The following is a 13,380-nucleotide window of genomic DNA, read 5'->3' as shown; positions in this document are numbered from 1 at the left end:
TTTTTCTTCATCACTTTTGCTTTTTCATTTCATTTGATGATGTTTTTTATATATTCTCCAGGGTTTACACATAAATATTCATGAATGGACACATGATTTAGATGCTCAAAATATGTTTAATTAATGAAAAACACTGACATTGTATATTTACTAATCATTTGCTAAGTGTCAGGCATTATGCTAGGTGCTTTAGCATATTTTTAAAAAGAAATAACAAAACTGATTTTCTTGAGAATAGAAAAGTGCGTGTCTGTGTACTCTGGAGAATATTTTGGGAATGCAAAGCAGGGAGAGAAAATCATTTTATTGAAGTGATGATTATAAGGTTTGTGGAGGATGCTGCAGTTGACATAGAGAGAATGCTAAGATTTAAATTATCATGTTCTTTCTCATATTTAAATTATTTTCTTTATAATTCTTTATCATGAATTATAACAAATCAGCTGAATGCGTTCTGTAAACATAAAAACCATGTCAGGTCCGGGAATATTGAGGCCTTCTCCTTTAGGTCGTGTCCATATGAAACTTTCATTGAGTACAAGGTTTTTGTATGACTGATTCATCAATATTTCCACATAGCAGTATTTAATAAATTTCTACTGTGGGAAAAATAGGTTTAGTATGTAAACTGATTTCAGTTTAACTGCTCTAAATATATATAGTTCTGTTCATATACAGTATTTTGTCAAAATTTGATATGCTAAAAGTAGCTATTAAGGCTGTTAAGTTCAGATGTTTCAGATGTCTTACCATCTTGAAAAACTCAATATATATTTTAATAAGCATTTCAGCATGCTCACATTTCAGCCTACTTAATCTAAAACTAGCAACGTCTACTAATTAGCAAATTAATGCCATTATCAGGCCCTATCTTATTTGACTTTTCAGCATTTTGACAATTTTCTTCATGTACTCTCTTTCATTGACTTCAAAAATTCCACTCTCTGTAGCTTCTTTTCCTGTATTTAAAAACCTTCTTTTTCATTTCTTCAACTAGATTATAAAATTCTTCTGAAAATATCTTTCTCTTCTCTTTGTGTTTTTCCCAGGCAGTCTAACTCTCCTTTATGTTTTTTATCTACTTATAAACCTCTGTATCTCTGTTTTAGATTTCTCTCCTCAAGATCTCTGCTTCCCAATGCCAGCTTGATGAGACATGCTCCTTTACATTTTCAGACTATTTTTTTTATCATTGCAAACTTAGGAAAAATACCAACATTCCTAACCCGAATATTCTAAAGCATACCTCAGATGAAATGTTTTCAGAATACAACTCATCACTTTCGTCCCCAGTCCTGTACAATTTTTCATTTACTGGCTCAATGTACAGCAATCCCCTTGTTCCAAGCCAGCCACCTGGAGATTATGCTTAATACATTTTAAACTCCTTATATCCAACTGGTCACCAATTCCTATTGATTATTATTCATAAATAGGCCTTAAGTATATATTTTATTATAATTCTCAGGACCAGTGCCTTAGTTAGGCATGCATTACTTCTCTCTCAAATTATTTTGATGGCTTTTTAACTGATATTCTTGACCTGCATCTTTCTCTGCCCCCCATTCCATCCTCTCTAAGTTACTGCCTGTGCTATCTTATGAGAAACTGATGGTACATTCCTCTATTTAAAATATGTAATAGCTCCTCATAACAACGGTTTAAAGTCTAATCTCTTTAGAAAGTTATGTAAGCTTAGCTTTCCTCCTTTTCATAAATATCTGGTTTCTTTCCAGTGTTATGAAATACTTTTCCATTCTATTATCCAGCTTAACAAGGGAATTCTTGCTCCCCAAATGTTCCCCACTTCATTCTATTTCTTCTGCTGAAAACATCCATTTTGTTTTGCCTCCCTAATGAAACCAACTTACCCTAAAAGGCCGAAGTCTGACAATTCTGTGAAGTCTTCTGAGTCACCATTGTTTTTTACTCTATGGCTTCTAGTACTTTGTCTGTGCATGTGTGTATGTGTGTATCCTTATCATGTGTTTAGCATGTACCACATTGTACAGGTGATATTTGGCAATTATTATTTTAATTAAGAATTGAGATAATACAAAATATGTTATGTGATGATACTGAAATGAAACTAGAAATCAATAATGAAGATATCTGAGAAATCTCAGATATTAGGAAATTAAACAACCTTCTGTCTGGGCGCGGTGGCTCATGCCTGTTATCCCAGCACTTTGGAAGGCCGATGCTGGCAGATCACCTGAGGTCAGGAGTTCAAGACCAGCCTGGACAACATGGCAAAACCATGTCTCTACTAAACATACAAATATCAGCCAGCTGTGGTGGCATGCATCTGTAATCCCAGCTACTCAGGGGGCTGAGGCAGTGGAATAGGTTGAACATAGGGGAAGGAGATTGCAGTGAGCTGAGATTACTCCACTGCACTCCAGCCTGGGTGACAGAGAGAGACTCTGCCTCAAAATACTATAATAATAATAATAAAATAAATCATAACAAAGAGGAAGTCACAAAGGAAAGAAGAAAATATTTTGACATAAATATAAATTAAAACAACGTATCAAAATGTGTGGCTATAGCTGAATCAGTACTTGGAAGGAAATTCATAGTATTAAATGCTTATATGAGGAAAGAATAAAATCTCAAATCAGTGGTTCAAGGTTTTATGTTAGGAAGCAAGAAAATGGGAAACACCTTAAAATCAAATCAGACATATACATAAAGAAACAATGAATAGTAAAACTGAAAGGACACGAATTATACAAATTATCGATATCTAAACATAAAAAGGACATCACTGCAACTACTACAGACATTAAAAAGGGCAATTAGGAAATACTAGGAGCAACTTTGTAGAGAGATAGAAACCAAAAAGAAACAGTAAACTGAAAACTTTAAGGATAAAAATCCAACATAAATTCAGCAAATGGAAGATACAAACTACCAAAGGTCACTCATGAAGAAATAGATAACAAGAATAGTCTTACAACAAGTTAACACATTGAATTTATATTTTCAAACCTTTTTAATGAAGCATGGCCCAGATATCTTTACTGGTTAATGAAATCAATCATTTAAGGAAGGAATAACATCAATTATTTTTGTGCTTTTCCAGAATATTGGAGAGGAGGAAATACTTCCCAATTGATTTTACAAGGCCAGCATAACTTAGATACCAAACCAGACAAAGACATTATAAGAAAACAAATCAACATGCCAATATACTTTATGAACATAGTTTTTTTAAACAAAATGTTAGCAGTTGAATCCAGAAATACAAAAATAATAATATACCATGATTGAATAGAATTTGGCCTTGAAATGAAGGGCTGGAACAACAGTAAAAAATCAAATAATGAATTTCGTCATATAAAAAACTAAAGGAAAAAAATGTGATCAGGCTTGACAGGACATGAGGGAGGAGAAATGGAGAGAAGTTGGTTAATGGGTACAAATATACATTAACATAGAAGGAATAATTTCTAGTACTTGATAGTACAGTAGGGAGACTACAGTTAACACTAATTTACTATATATTTTAAAATAGCCAGAAAAATTGGAGTACCCCCAACAAAAAGATAAATGTTTGAAGTAATTAATAGTAATAGAGGCAAAAAAATTTGCAGAATTCAGCATTCATTTATTTTTATGCATTTATGATTTTAAAAATGAAGAAAACCAGAAATATAAAGGAATTTCCTCCACTTGATAAAGAGAACCTGCAAAGAACACACACACAAACACACTCTTCATGGTACAAAACTGAATGACTTTCTCCTAAGACAGGTGAAAAGGCAAGATGTCCACTTTCAACAATTCTATTGACTATTATATTGAAAGCTCTAGTTAGGGTAATAAAGCAGGGAAAAATGAATGAAAGACTACAGATTGGAAAAGGGAAGATGAAACTCTATTACAGATGACAAGACTACTTATATAGAATTTCCTGCAGATTCTACAAATAAAAGATAGAATAATTGCATTTAACAAGTCATAGGCTATAAGTTCCATACAGAAAAATCAATTGTATTTCTATATAATCACTATAATCAATAGAAAGTTAAGATGTAAAACAAATTACCATTTACAACAGCACCAAAAGCTGAAGTGTGTTTGTAGAAGCCTAAAATGTTGTGCAAGAACTATATACTGAAAACCATCAAATATTGATGAACTAAATCAATCAACTTATAAATAAATGAATAAATATATCGTGTTAATAAACCTGAACACTTGATATAGTAAATTGGTTTATAATTTCAAGGTAAGTCCAGTCAAAATGTCAGCAGGATTCTTTGCAGACATTGACAAGCTGATTCTAAAATTTTTATGGGAAGACAAAGAAGTGGTCCAGCCCGGTGGCTCACACCTGTCATTCCAACACTTTTGGAAGCTGAGGCAGGCAGATCAATTGAGCCCAGAAGTTGGGAGACCACCCTGGTCAACATGGCGAAAACCTGTTTCTACTAAAAATACAAAAATTAGCTGGTGTGGTGGCATATGCCTGTAATCCCAACTACTTGGGAAGCTTTGGCAGGAGAATCGCTTGAACCCAGGAGGTAGAGGCTGCACTGAGTCAAGACTGAATCACTGTGCTCCAGCCTGGGTGGCAGAACAAGACGCTGTTTCAAAAACAGCAACTACAGCAACAACTAAAATTAAATTAAATTAAATTAAAGACAAAGAGCTAGAATAGACAAAATTATTTTTAAAATAACAGTTAAAGGAATCATACTACTTGATTTCAAGACTTTCTGTGAAGCTATAGTAAGACTGTAGAATATTTGCAAAAGTACAGAATTAACTCAATGAAAAAGAATAGAAAGTCTAGAAATAGAGCCATTAATATGTGGCCAAATGACTTTTGAGGAAAGTAAAATTGATATTATTTTCCACATATGTGGGTGGAACAATTAGATATTTGCATGGAAGAAAATCTGACTTATATCTTGTACTGTATACAAAAATTAACTCATAATATAACATAGGCCTAAATATAAAACCTAAAACTACATCATTTCTAGATTATATGAGAAAATCTTTGTTAATGTGAATTAAATATCTATTAGATGAAACATCAAAAGTATGATCTATGAAAGAAAAGACGATAAACTGAATTTCACCAAAATTTTTTAAATTCTGGTTTTTTAAGACACTCTTAAATGACAAGACTAAAAAAAATACAAAACACATATTCTGATAAAAAAATATCTATTCATACAGAAACAGCTCTCAAAACTCAATAAACAAACACCAATTTAAAAATGGGCAAAAAATGAAGAAATACTTTACCAAATAAGATAGATAGATGGCACACAGCACATCAAAATATGCTCCACATTATAATTAAGTGCAAATTAAAACCACAGTGTGGTATCACTAAATATATATTAGAATGGCAAAAAAAAATATGTGCTGCTGGGAATATGAAGCAGCTGGAACTTTTATACATTGATGGTTACACTAAATCTGAATTACAGTTTAGAAGCTTTTTGTAACGTTAAGCGTGTACTTATCATATGACCCCACAATTTCGTAAGTGAAATAAAACTTATGTTTGTCTGAATCTTGTATGTGAATATTTATAGCAGCCTTATTTTTAATCCCTGAAAACCTGGAAATAATGCAATTTACTTTCAATAATGAATGGATAACCAATCTATTATACACTCATACAATGAAATACTACTCATCAAGAAAAATAAACTTACACATGATAAAAATTAATCTCTAATGTATTATGTTAAATAAAATAAACTGAATTAAAATGGCTACATGTTACATAACTTCATTTGTTGATATTCTGGAAAATGCAAAATCATGGAACAGAAATTTGTTCAATGAGCCCACCATGGATGACTGAATGGGTTGGACGATGAGACCATTCCATGTAGATGAGAGGTAACTCTACCTCTTATAAAGTGAGAGAAGGTTGATTGTGAAAGAAGAATTGAGGACTCTGTGATAACAGGTGCATTCCTCTGTTGATTACTTTTCGGAGTATATAGGGACATTAAAGACTGGACACTGTTCACTTTAGAACTGCTTGATCTTGCACATCTCTTGGAATGTCTTTGTTGTACCCTTAAAGGTACATGCAGGCCAGCTGATCACCACTACTCCAGTGTATTAGCCTGATTAAATGTCCCTATGCAAAGGCAAGTACAACTCTAGCAATTAGTTACATTTTTATTTCTCCCAGGAGACTTGGAGTTCCTTAACAAAAAAGATAATGTATTATTTGTCTTCTATCATCTAGGTGTTATGCAAAGCCACAATAAACTTCACAAATATATGAACTGAGTGAGTGAATCTATAATTCTAATGACTCGAATGAAGCTTAGAATTTTGGTTAGCAATGAAAGAAATACGTCATGCACTTGCTGAAGTCTATGGTTCACAGAACCCCAAGGTACATCAAGAACTGTATCAAAACACCTCATGTACCCTTCAAATATATACACCTACTATGTACCAACAAAATTTTAAAAATAATAAAGCTCTGAAAATAATTAATCAAATTACAAAAAAATTAATCAGATTACATAGATGTGATTAATTTTGAAATTTTTGCTTTTTCATGACTATAAACATTTCTTATAATAAAATATTACCTGATTTATTGACACATTCTTTTCCAAGCAGTTTGTTCACAGTACAATAGAAGTCATCAGTGCAAAGGCACTCTTTAAATCGGGAATTGCTTTCCACTAAGTACTGGATACTCAGGTTACAGTATGATGAATTCTTCATCTTGCAGGGGTCACCTGGATCTCATAATCAAACACATAACACACTATACATACAAATCTTATTATAATTTTGGACTCTTCCTCTCCAAAGGACTTTTAACACATTAATCTGAATAATTAATTAATATGGTAAGATTATCTGGGGTTGCTGCAGGATGCCCATATAAGTGACTTTTTAAAAAAAACATGTATTTTCATTGAATATTTTCCATAATGTACTTTCTATATTAAAACTTGCTGCATTTTGAAATAGCTTTTTCCTACTTAGAACATCATTTCTTGCTTTTCAGTAAAAATAAGGCTACTCTTACACAAGGTGACCAGAATGCTCTCTAATCTTAGTGTTTTATCAGCTTATCTATTTTATTAGCTATTTTGTCATAATCTGATCTTTGATTTTCATGTCATTGTAAGACTATAGTAAGAGGAGTGCAGGCGGCTTTAAATTTATCATTAAAAATTATGTGGTCCTGGCACATAGCACTCAACAAATATTATTGAATAAGTCTTCCATAATTACCAATATTTCTTTCTGCATTAATTTAAAAATATATATTCCTCTACCTGAACATTTTCTTTTAATTATTCTGAACAAAAATACTTGAGTTTATTTCATTTGTACATTTGAGAATATGTATATTTCAGCTTCATACATAAAATAATTATGCAAATATTATTGCAATTTACTGCAAATGACTTGCTATTTGTAAACTGAAATTAATAAATAAGTTACTATTTGTGACACCTAAATATAATATTTTGACAGCATATTTTAAATTGCCTTATAAAATGCAGCAAGAAGTTTAATCATCAAAATAAATAGATTATACAATGTTCTACTGTATAAATTGACTATGTTCTACTATAGAGTTTATTCTATTTACTTTTAGTGAAAGGAGTCTTACTATAATGCTCTCATTCAATGCTTATTTAGCTACTTGAATATTCAAAATATATATATTTTTTCTTTTTAAGGAAATACAGGCCGGGCACAGTGGCGCACACCTGTAATCCCAGCACTCTGGGAGGCCGAGGCGGGCAGATCATGAGGCCAAGAAATTGAGACCATCCTGGCCAAGAACCCTGTCTCTACTAAAAATACAAAAATTACTATGTGGTGGCGCGCACCTATAGTCCCAGCTACTCTGGAGGCTGAGGCAGGAAAAAGAATTGTTTGAACCCGAGAGGCGGAGGTTGCAATGAGCCAAGCTCCAGCCTGGCAACGGAGCTATACTCTGTCTGAAAAAAAAAAAGAAGAAAGAAAAACAAAAGAAAAAAAGAAAATAGCAGTCACTCTCCAATATTCACATTCTCAACTCTTGAACCTCCCCACAAATGTTTGGAAGGTAGCACAAGCTAAAAACATAACTATAGCTTTACTTGTTCTTGACATAGAATTGAAAATACTGTATATATGTTTCAAGAACATAAAATGTACATTATACATGGACAAATACACAATTATTATAACAAATCTTATTTTTTCTATTTTATCATTGACATATATAATCAAAATAACCTTTTATTTGAAAAAAATACTGCCATGGTTCTGAGAAGAATGCGTAAAATTGTAGCATTATACATGGCGTGAAAGGTAAGAAAATAATCTGAAATCTTGAATAATGCTGCCCTCAGCAATCAGTAATTAAAGCACTTTAGTAATTAAGAAAATCCTTTTATAATTAAATTTGCTAATACATGATTAAAAGTGAATCGATTGGAGGTCAAGACTGAGTAAGATACTTAGGGAAAAACTTAGTTCTTAGGATAATGACGAAATATCAAATCCTATTTTTATCTTAGTAAAAATAAATCATTTAAGTGTATTCTTAGCAACTTGTTTACCTGAATCATTGCAGGCATCTTCCATTATTCTCCAAGCATGTTTACATCCATTTGCATCATGTAGGCATTGCTCTCTTAAGTATGTGCAATTATTGGTTTGGGAAGTGTATTCATTTTCCAAGCTTAGCCCCAAAGCTTGAATAACAACAACAACAAAAACAAGTTTGTAATATAAGTTTGGCATCCATTTTCTTCAAATATAAGTTATTCATGATAAGGAGCAGAATTATGGAAAACAACATGTAGTGAAATTATTGATGGTGGGAATAACCTTAACCTCCTCTCTAGCTGTAGATCTATACTTCTTTCTATAGATTCTTAAATGAATTACTTTAAATTTGCTCATTTTGACTTCTCATCATCTATTCTTCAATTATAAATTATTTTTATTACTATTGTTCCATTAAAACTGCTCTTAAAAATGTCTCTACCCCTTTAAAGTCTAACTTAATGGTTTTAAACTTTATCTCGCCATTGAGCATTTTGTTGACTTTTTGTTTTTGAAACTTTTCCTTTGCCAGTCCTCCCTTCTTGTTCTCTTGATATTTATCCACTTTGTATTTTCTGACCACAGCTAAAATTCTTCCCAGGATCATTTTACTTTTCTAGTAAAGTATAATTTTAGCTTAGGTTCTCTTCTCAGACCTCTTCTATTTTCATTTTATACATTCTCTGCAGAAAATTCCATGTACTCTTATGGTTTGAACTAAAGTCTGATGATTCTCAAATGTATAATTCAATCTCAGTATTTCCAGTGTTCCAGTCATAGATACGTAATTGTTGTCTCTACCTGAATGTTTCAGAAACACTTTCACAGGTTCTTCATCATCATTGTTCCACTGTGGTCCACTCTACTTCATCCATAATGCCACAATTAACATAAGCACCAAAACTAGAAATCTTGGTTTTGTGGTGGACTATTTTCCATCCTCAACTTCACTCTCCCATATTCATTCTTGCTAAATTTGTTGACTTTCACTTTGAGCATTTGTTTAACTTATTAGTCAGTCTACCTCCAGTTTGAATCTTATTCAGAACCTTATTCAGATAGGCTCTGTATAACCCCTAATCTACCTAATGCACTATTCTAGTCTTGCCATTTTTCTGTTTATATCCTTTAAATGATTTCTCATATCAGGGCTCTCATATTCCTCACCATGTGCAATCTGGAAGACCTCAAGCATTTATCATTTCCCAAATGATCCATGTTGTCTTACACCTCTGTGTACATACTGTCTGGTTCCTGATGATCATTTTCTTTCTTTTTCTTCTGGAATAACCCTTTTTGTTGTTTAAAACTGAACACAATTATTAGCTATTTTCTGGAAACTTTACTTGAATTCTATCCTCCCCTTTTTCCACACCCAAAATGAATTTGACATCTTTCATCCACTTACTAGAACTGTAGGGATCCCCCAATTACAGAATTTACTGTTCCGTAGTGTATATATTCATGTGCTTGTTTCCACCACTGGATTGTACAGCTTCACCCACAGACATTAAGGATAATTTATAACTGTATTTTGTCATCAAACACAATTATGCAGTATAGGTATTCAATAAATGAATACTGACGTATACCCAACTTATTAGTTGTTTATATATAAGATATGTATAAATAACTGATAACATCTAAAAAAAATAATACCTTCCAGATATTTACAAGTTACTTTTGCTAGAGGAGAAATACAGCAAATTTTCCAAAAACAATCAAGAAAATAGCAATGTTAATTTAATGTGTTACACAAGTTAGTCAAATTGATTCTGCAAACATATGAACTGACACTAGCCAAATCAATTAATAGAAAAAAAATGGGGATTGCAGTTGTGTTACAGAGACAGTTACAGTAACTGTCATCAAGAGAGTCAAGCTATAACTAAATAAGAGTGAAATTATTTGAATTTTTAAACGCTGTTGTTAATCATGAATCACCTGTGACAATATAGAGTGATCGGCTTCAAGTAAGGCCTTGAAATCTTTTTTTTTTTTAATCTTACCTCTTTCCAAATCTCATCTTATAAGAAGAATCCAAGACAACTGATTGGACCATATGTACTACTTGCTGGGTCACTGCACTTGTAGATTAGGCCCATGGGTGTAGCTTGGTAACATTTTCCTTGCTGAGGGCTGGAGTGGAAATGGACATATCAGCTTTCTGTTTTCTCATGTGTTCATGGACAACCACATCTAGCCAAGCCCTTGTACTCTTTAGTTGGCAAGCCCAGAGAAAGAAAAAGACGACCCTTTTGATCCTAGCCCAAAGTTACTTGGTCAAATCCAGTTTTCCAAAGACCCAGAAATAGGAATTTGAAGTCATAAACTCAACTTATAAGAAAATGGTTATTAATGCCATTAATCATTATATCTTGTGAAAAGCCCCCTCAAGAATCTTATAAGTGATAACTTCCTGGATATATCAAAATTTCATCAGTACTTCAGAGTAATAATCACTTGGAAATACTACATGTTATCTTCCCCAATTATGTTTTACTTCCTTACACATTTTCAGTTTTTGGTTGAACAAGCTACTTAATAGATTATTTTATAGGATTTTCCACACCTTCTACTCAGACAAAATATTGACTCAGCTAAGAAAACCACCTCAATGATTTGGTCCACAAGAATCAGAAATATAACTTTACCTTTCCAAAATCTGCCTTATTCATTCCTGACTATGATTTGTGGTTTTATATTTAACCTAGGATTTTTCAAGAATTTTCCTGTAATGCTTAATGAAAAATAACTTCTATTTTTGGATAATGCTGCAAATTATATCACTCTTTTAAAGACGTATAGGACTCATTATCCTATTAAATGGTCTGAGTTTTTAAAATTCATTGTTTTCCACATTTCTTTGCCAACAGACATTTTCCTCATTATAAGACCTATTTAATGTCAAACAAGCATTCTAAAAAATATAATATGGGAAATGTTGGTACAACCTATCAAATAGTATAATTTTAGTTCTAACAATGTTAAGAAATTATTTCCCTCCTTCATGCAACCTGGCGTCAAGTTAATTTAGAAGTAAAAGATGAAAATAAGAGGCCATTGCCTTTTCAACTGAGGTCATAATGAGTCTGTAATGTATTTTGTGAGCTTCATTATGTTGCTGCCTGAGCTATAAAAATTATAGTTTCCTATATTTCTCTTTACAACAAAAAAAGAACTTTAGAAATACTAACAATCTTTATAAAAATAAGAAAATATTTTAGGAATAATTACAAAAAGCAAAAGTCTGGAACAATGGAAGACTATTACTTAAACCAAAAAAAAACTGAAAATATATAAGGGATTTCTCTCCTTCTTAACTTGTTTCCTTGACTTGATATGACTCTCCTTTTATGTTCAATACAATTTAAAGTAAACTTTGCTTTCCTGCCCACAAGTATGCCTTTATTCATCAAGTGTATATTAGTTGAAAGGTAAAATGTCATATTTTTAAAATTACTATCTAGCTACAATTACAATTATTCCTTTTCTGAATTCAGTTTACAGATTCTACCAAATGCTAAAGAAGCTATAAAATATTCTCCAGTCACACATCTAGCAAATACATTTCCATGGGTTCTGCATTAAATAAAAATAAATTATTTTTCACCAACATCTTATAATACATTAATCGGATCCAATACATGAGAAGTAAGTCCACACTTGAGTTCTAGATCATAAAAATTAATCAAAATATGAAGCATTTTGATATGGTGTTAATTTGTTTTATTTCACTAAATTACTTCTAGTTAGCAAATATTAACACTGTAGGTAAACTGAATGGTTTAAATTAATCTTATTTTTATTAATTTCAAAGCAAAATAAATAAAATAGATAATAGTTTGAAATTTTTCATCTTATAACTTGTAAAAAGATACTGGAAGGTTTTATTTCTAAAAGGTTCTAACACATGTGTGAATTCCATCAATCCTAATAAATAACTCAAAGTCATTGGGTTACTTTATACAATAAGACAGAAACAAGCTGAGAGATTAATGCAATTATCATATTCTGCATTATCCATAGAGTTAGAAATAAATGAGTAAAAGTGAGCATACATTTTTGCAACAGGAATAAACCATGGTAAAGCATAAATTTGTAATTTACTTGGTACTTCATATTATAAACTCCTGTTAAGCTTAAGTGTGATAGTGTTCAGTTTACAAAGAATTAGTATTATGAATAATTCAGATAAACCAGAGGCACCATTCACTTACCCAAGAAAATAAGCACTATCATGCTGGACAACTCACGGCTGTTCACCTGGAAAAAAAAGCAGATGTGTTTCTTCTGACAACTTTCTTAACAGTAACTGTACAGAATAAGGCTTCAGCCTCGGTGTTTGCTTCCTAAAGGCATTACCAGTTCAAGTCAGCTTCCTGGGTCATCATTTCCTCCCTAGTGTTTCCTAAGCTGTGAACTGTTCTAATTATATTCAAATTCAATTATTCTCCTGAGGGTGCTGGTCTTGGATAGTAGGATATTATGCCTCGGAGAAAGCCCATGAGCCAAATACTAAGAGAAATGATACATAATCTGCACATTCATGAAAAAGGTTTACTTTCCTTAACTAAAATACTACACTACTTAAAAGCCTCCCAAATATGACCCCAAATTTTCACAGACACTTGGGCATACTCAGTTTCCACTTTTTTAATTAGCCTCATTAAGGCAATTTCATGTCATTTGAGGAAACAGAAAAGCAGAAAAGGCATAATAGCCCTGGAAAATGTATGCGAAATCCAAGTTATACTAGAATTAGCCTGATATACCTCATACATACTGGGAAGCTGCTTCCCAAACTATGTTGTATTACAT

The 13,380-nt window shown here is 32.2% G+C and overlaps 1 protein-coding gene across 1 annotated transcript in view; it reads right to left on the bottom strand.

Moving 5' to 3' along the window:
• Positions 1 to 12,801, bottom strand: part of GFRAL (GDNF family receptor alpha like) — a 64,237-nt gene extending 51,436 nt beyond the window's left edge. Inside the window, exons 1-3 of the mRNA XM_025384512.1 lie at positions 12,780 to 12,801; positions 8,571 to 8,705; positions 6,588 to 6,746 (exon numbers count right to left, since the gene is read on the bottom strand). Coding sequence (XP_025240297.1) covers positions 6,588 to 6,746; positions 8,571 to 8,705; positions 12,780 to 12,801 — 316 coding nt within the window. The remainder of the gene's footprint in view (positions 1 to 6,587; positions 6,747 to 8,570; positions 8,706 to 12,779) is intronic.
• Between the last annotated feature and the right edge of the window lie 579 nt (positions 12,802 to 13,380).

This window comes from Theropithecus gelada, chromosome 4 (genome assembly GCF_003255815.1).
Source record: "Theropithecus gelada isolate Dixy chromosome 4, Tgel_1.0, whole genome shotgun sequence".
Classification (NCBI taxonomy): domain Eukaryota; kingdom Metazoa; phylum Chordata; class Mammalia; order Primates; family Cercopithecidae; genus Theropithecus; species Theropithecus gelada.
Note: the sequence above shows the minus strand (reverse complement) of the source record. Positions and strands in the feature narration are given on the sequence as shown.